The sequence below is a fragment of the Equus quagga genome, chromosome 10 (genome assembly GCF_021613505.1).
Source record: "Equus quagga isolate Etosha38 chromosome 10, UCLA_HA_Equagga_1.0, whole genome shotgun sequence".
NCBI lineage: Eukaryota > Metazoa > Chordata > Mammalia > Perissodactyla > Equidae > Equus > Equus quagga.
In genome coordinates, this window is record NC_060276.1 from 92396786 (window position 1) to 92403557 (window position 6772).

At 39.7% G+C, this 6772-nt stretch overlaps 1 protein-coding gene across 1 annotated transcript in view; it reads right to left on the reverse strand.

Annotated features, from left to right (window-relative positions):
- Positions 1-6766, reverse strand: part of XK (X-linked Kx blood group antigen, Kell and VPS13A binding protein) — a 46367-nt gene extending 39601 nt beyond the window's left edge. Inside the window, exon 1 of the mRNA XM_046673984.1 lies at positions 6535-6766. Coding sequence (XP_046529940.1) covers positions 6535-6677 — 143 coding nt within the window. The 5' untranslated portion in view covers positions 6678-6766. The remainder of the gene's footprint in view (positions 1-6534) is intronic.
- Between the last annotated feature and the right edge of the window lie 6 nt (positions 6767-6772).

Genomic DNA, 6772 nt, shown 5'->3' on the forward strand with positions numbered 1-6772 from the left:
GCAAGTCATTTAACCCTTGAGCCCTTTCCCCCAATTATAAAGCAGAGATAGTACCTACTTTGCCACATTGTTATGGAGATAATATAGTATATGGGTATACAATATGTGTGTTTACACACACACACATATATATATATACACACACACAGACATATACTTATTTTTTCCACATCCAATAGATGCCTGAAATCACCTTAGTTAAAGCAGCAGATATTGCTGGGAGATCCCCCAGCACAGAGCAGCCTGCCATCTAGCATTCCCCTGGAAGACTGCAATATATTACCTATCTCTCTGCTCTCACAGGTGCTTATGGGACATGATTAAAGTCAATCCTGCCTGGAGGCCTGCCAGCTATGTCTTCTTTGTGGAATTTCAAGCCTGCTAGAGATGGAGCCTTTTCAGACCGACAGAATACCTGGCTTTTAAAATTGGCTTTTCCTTTCTAGGTAATGGCATGGGAAGGTGGGGAGGGAGGAGGCATATTGATGTGTGCGATTTACTTTGAAGTGCACACACATATAAATGGATTGATGGATCGATAGAGGGATGGATGGATGTGTGAAATAAAAGGTTAATCGTGGAATCTACGTGGTAAGTACTTGGGTGTTCACTATGCAGTTCTTTCAAGTTGTCTTCTGCATGTTCAAAATTCTGCATATGGAAAAAATGTTTTTTTCCTAGGAATAAGAAAAATGCTCGTGGCCTCAGGTTTAAAAATTGTTAAAGGAAATTTTTATAACCACCTTATAATGCTGCCAGAAATTTTACGGCTTCACTTATTTTACTGTACTGTCGCCCTGAGGCAACTACGTCAACAAGAATACATTTACAATTTGAAAGAATAAAACTTGAAATAAGAGAGGAAATGCACGAACCTGTCTGGTGAGTACAAAGTGGACATATTATATGATTATTACCTTCATTCGTTTGTTCCTGGGAGAAAGAAGGCACATAGCGGTTTGTGTGTGTGTGTGTGAGAGAGAGAGGTTTGTCTGCTACACTTTGTCCAGTGGGGTCACGGACACTTCAACATATTACATGAAAACATATAAAACAGCCTGGACCAATTTATTCAGCTGAAAATAATGAAATTCAGGTTATGATTTCAAGTCCAGCTGATCCAGCTGAATTTACTCTGAGGAAAAACTCTAATCCATGACTGAGGACTGTTTGAGGCCTGGCAACTTCACACTCTTGGGCCCCTGACGACAACAAGGACTAGAAGACAGAATAAACTGACCATGGTCTTTATTCTCAAATATGTGATGAATGCAGCCACACTTTGCTAAGTGCTGTGGAGAATGCAAAGACAGCTGGATACCCCTGCCTCAGTCAGAGGTGCTCACAATCTGAATGGGAAAACTGAACATACACATAGTAAGGATAATAAATAATGAATACAACTTATATTTATATAGCACTTTCAGTTTATAAAATATTTCTCATATATTAACTCACTTAGAAAGAGCGCCTACTGCAAGAATTTGAATCATAGCATAATTTGTAATAGCAAAATTCTAGGAATACCCTAAAGGTCTCAAACTAAAACAAGGATTAAATAAATCATTGATTAAACAATGATCAAATAAATATATGTATCCAAAGAAATATTATCCAGTCCTTAAAATTGATAGTATAGACAGACATCTAATATATTAAAATGTTTATTATACTTAGTAAGTGAAAGGAGTAAATTACAATAGAATATATATAGAAAATTCCATTTTTTGTAAAAAGAAAATTACATATATAAAAAGATATACAAATCACACATACACACAGAGACACATAAATAGTGGAGTGCTTGAGTTGGCTCATACTGACTCAAGACACTGTTAAATCGGTAGGAATTTTGTGAGCCAGTTGTTAAACAACTAGTAGCTTGAAATAAGCCAGGATGGGAATATTTCATCATAGAAATGAACAAACACTACAAATCAGGGCTTTTTTTTCCCCGAGAGGCAGTTTACCAGCCTACGGTTATAAAAATATTAGTAAGGATATACAAAACGTTAAGAATTGTTCTCATTAAGCAGTCGAATTAGAGGTTTTTTATTCTTATATTGTGCTTCTCTGTTTTCTGCTCTTCTGTCATTTTAACAACAAATATGTTTTACCTGAATAATAAAATCAAGCTTAGAATTTTTAAAGACTAAGAAAACAAACAGACAAAAGCAAGACCAGCCCATGCTAAGAGCTAAATGAAATGAAGGTTCAGAGGAAAAAGCAAATCTCTTGATGCTGAGGAGGGAGCTGTATTAAATGGGAAGCATTTACAGAACTGTAGACAAGATGAAACTTGAGTGTCTACCAATGAAAACAAAAGAAGGCCCCAGAATGAGGTAATCACACAGGTGGTCCTGTGAGAGGTGGACCCCCTCATAATCTAGTCTTTTTCCCAACTAATACATTTTCTTAGCACAGAGTTTGACACATAGCAGGTGTTTAATAAATTTGTGAAAGGCTCCAAGACTTCCACTTCTTGTCATTACTGGTTAAGAAAACTGATGAGAAACAAACTACTATTCTTCCTGGAATTCTGCAAAACTCATCCAATTAGTCCAAATCTGTTGTTTTGTTTTTTGGGTTTTTTTTTTTTTTGCTTGAGAGGCTGTCTAAATGTAGCAGTAAATTAAATATTTCCATCAAAATCATTCCAGGTAGTTTTTCAGTATCATGTAGACGAAGCGTTGTCACACTTTCTGAAAGTACTCACAAAGAGTAAATATTTTAGGCTTTGCAGGTCATTGTCTCTATTGCAACTACTCAACTCTGCCACTGTTAACACAAAAGCAGCCATAGACAATACAGTATGGCTGTGTTCCAATAAAACTTTATTTACAAAAACAGGCAGTAGAGGGGATTTGGCCAGTGGGGCATAATTTGCTGACCCCTAATGTAGATAATCAGCAGGTTGATCCATTCTTTTCACTTGGTCCCATTTTCAAGCATCATAGTAGAAGGAGTTTATTCCTTAGCTGAAACCATCCATACTGGTGCCAGCATAAATAACCTACGGTGCCAGAGACCCTCTAAGGCAGTCAATAAAAATACGTTTTCAAAAGAAATACTACGATTTCCTATATGCCACGTTATCTTCATATGACACACATGCTCTACGAGGCTACACAAGAACCAAACTGGTTAAAGAGAAAGTGCCATGTGACCTTTGAAAAGCCACTTGCATAATCTCACTGAGCCTCAATTCCTCAACTGTAAAAAAAAGATAATGACATTAAGCTCACAGGGTTTGACAGTGGATGGAATTAAACACTGGACATAAGAAGCACTTGACAGAGCAAAAAAAAATTGCTCTCTTCAAATTTAAGCTATTATTTTAAAGTCTTTTGAAAGTTTAGTACAGAGGAATACTACAGTGAATCATTTTACAACATTTTGTAAAAAATTACTGGAACTTCTTAGCTTTTATTTTATAAACCCAGATTTTCATGAACCTTTTTTTCCTCATTATACCAGTAAATAAAAATAGAGGAAAATTCTTTGAACTTGTAACTCATTTGCATTTATTCCTTCTCCCAATCAATTTACAAAATTAACATAACTGCAAAAGAATGATAAATTTCATTGTTACTGTTAAGAGGTAATTTTCCCCCCTCTGGTTTTCCAGAATATCTATTATCATTCACAATAAGATTGTCCTTCAAATAGGGAAAAAAATAAACTCAAGACATTATCCAATGTTCATATCATTCACACTCAGCCTTAAATGAGGAAACAATCATACAAACTGAAACTACAGTTTTAAATATCCGACTGACATAAATGAAATATGGTGCTCTCGCGATGCTTCCCTAAAGCATAGAAGGAGCAGAGCCTAGTTTGTAGTCTTTAGCCCATAACCATTACAGTGTTAGGCACTGCATTTTTTTAACTGAACGAATTCAAAAACAGCATCACATGTAAAAAGAACATGAGTTTGGCTAGTTAGTGCCCACCCAAAGAGCGAAATTTTCCAAAAACAATTTCAAACTATTACTAAGTCCAATTGATAAGGAGGGAAAAGAAACACACCAGGGCTCTCCTTTGTTTGGGGGAAATAATGTTGATCTTTATGTAAAGCTGATGTCTTAGAGTTAAAATAGAATCAAAGAGTCAGCAGGAAGAACTTCCAATAAGATATGAAGTCATGCTGATGCACAACATCAAATTGCTTTTCTTTTCATCTGGAAGTTAAGAGGCATGGAACTACATTTTGCGTATCTCAGCTGTAACATCGTGGGTCCAATATCTCCTTGAAATAAATCAGCTACGCTAGAACGAGAGAGTCCTCGTTGACAGAAGGGGGTTGTTTATTGCTTTGTTTTTTGTTTTCTTTTGTTGTTCCCCCAAGAAGATAATGACGCTTTCAGAATTTTCTGGAAATAGGTCTTTTTATGGTGCTGAAACTTTTTGTACAGCTGAGAAGCTATCTCTTCAAAGAACCAAATTTTTTCTTTAATAAAGTTAAAATACTTTTAGTGTAAAGACTGAAACGTAGAGAAGTATATAACAAAGGAGAAAATGATGTACTTTTCTATATCTCTCAGGAGAAAATTAAAATCACCCATAACCCCCCCATCCAGAAATTACCACTCTTAATGACTTGGTATATTTCCGTGAGCTCAGGTTTAAATGTGCCATCCTGTTTTTATACATAATAGTATGTCATTAGCTTTGTCTTGGGTCATTCTTGGTATTTAGAAACATTTTAAATGTCAGTAATGATAGAGTATTATCATTTACCTGGATGGCTATTTAGGTTGTGTTTTTAAATTTTGCCAAGATGACCAAACTTTCTAAATTTCCGATGGAACTACTGAGAAAATGTACTCTACACTCCTCTGCCTTCTTTCACAGATCGTAGGGAACATAATTAACCCAACTCCATTTCTAAGAAGCCTTGTGAATGTGGTCTGGGGGTCTCATTTTTCTCATCTATAAAATGGGGGCAATTGCATCCACTTCATGGTGAGGATTCAGCAAACTGAGGCATATAAGCGCCTACCGAACCAGCGAGCACAAGAAACATCTGAGAAATGTCAGTTCCCCTTTCTCTGTCCCCTTACTTAAACATCAGGAGCAATGAGTTTCCTTTTTACAGATGAGGCTAAGAAATGATGATGCCTTGCCCAAAGTCAGATCACATTGATTTCACTGAGCAGGAATACAATCAGGATGCGGTGGCCTACCTGGCCAGGGAGAACTAACTATTGACTAAATGGCTCCAGGTTGCAGGACTTTTAAAATTCCCCTCACTCCCTTTCTCTCTTTCCCACTAGCTCTTCCCTTGCTCTCAGGATATCAGTAGCAACTTCTTACTCCCACCAGTGTACCTGTTTCTCTTCCTTTCTCGGGTTCTGCAGCTTCTGGAGGCTGGGAAACTAGTTCACCAAGTCTGTTCTGACTACGTATAAACTATAAGTCAGTATTCCGAGTGTCAGCTGGGACAGTTGACTTTAATATGAAGTGCAAAATTTTATAAAAGGGCTCTGTAAACTATCTTGCTGCTGAACTTTGTGTGTGTGTGTGTGTGTGTGTGTGTACGAGCGAGGGGAGGGAGAGAGGGAGAGAGATTTCCTGGTAGGAGAGGTTCCTGGCTAGCTGAATTTTCTGGCAGCTGAGGTGCATCTCTGGCCTTCCTATCTCTGTGAATTCCTCTATCACCTATGTCCAAAGTTCAGTATTATAAACTTATTTCTAAACCAGATAGAAACCCTTTGTTTTGCTTTCCCTACAGGGATGAAAGATACCAAAACAACACATTTTAAACTCTCTTCATGGTCCTCAGATAAGCCAAAGTCTACATTACCATGTATTTCTACTTGCTTTGTGTTAATAAAAATTAATTTCCAGAAATGTCACAAACGGTTTTTCATTTCTTAACATACGGCAAGCTTTTGTCTTCACGGCACATCGTGTTCCAGCTTCAATGACTATGTTTATAAGTTAGGCAGGACCGAAGACATTTCTACAACCCCGTATGTTTCCACACCAAGAGAAAAGAATGATGCGTGGATTTCTAGAGTTCTGTATGAGAATTAAATAAATATTTGTAAAGCCCTCAGAACAGCGCCTGGCACACAGCAAACTCCACGTGTTTGATAAATTAAGTCGAATTAAATCATTTGCACATCCTTTTGCTCTAAGAGCGATTTAGAACACACTTCCCAAGGCTCTGTTTGTCACGACACAAGCCAATCCTGCCAGAGCTCACCTGATCGCAGAAAAAGCTTGTATTTTATGAGCTCGAACCGCACGAAATTGCCATTTTGGTGGGTCAGATGCGGTTGAATATTGGCAACTGCCTATGCCGGACCTCAGAGGAACGCGGTCCGCCCCAGCTTTATCCCCACTCTCCCAGGATTCCGTCGCATTCCTGTGACCGGAGCGGTGGGGCTGAGGAGCAGCGCGGGCCCGCCTGGGCCGGGCCGCTGGTCCAGCCACCTGTCCCTCCCGGAAGGCCGCCCCCTTCCGCCGGGGCAGGCGTGGGGGGGGAGGCCCCGGCCCGCAGCTTGGGGCCCGGGCCGCACGCACCTGAAGAGGGGCCCGAGTTGCAGCAGGTGCAGCAGCAGCACGAGCGGGCGGTCGCGGCTGAAGTCGCGGTGCACGAAGAGGAGCGTGAGCTGCACTAGCGCGCAGGGCAGCAGCGAGAACAGCAGCGTCAGCGCTTGCCACATGCCGTCCCCGGCCGAGCGGTAGGTGCTGCTCAGGTACAGCGCCGTCGTCGTCTCGGCCACGAACAGGAACACGGACGCCAGCACGGAGCCCGGGA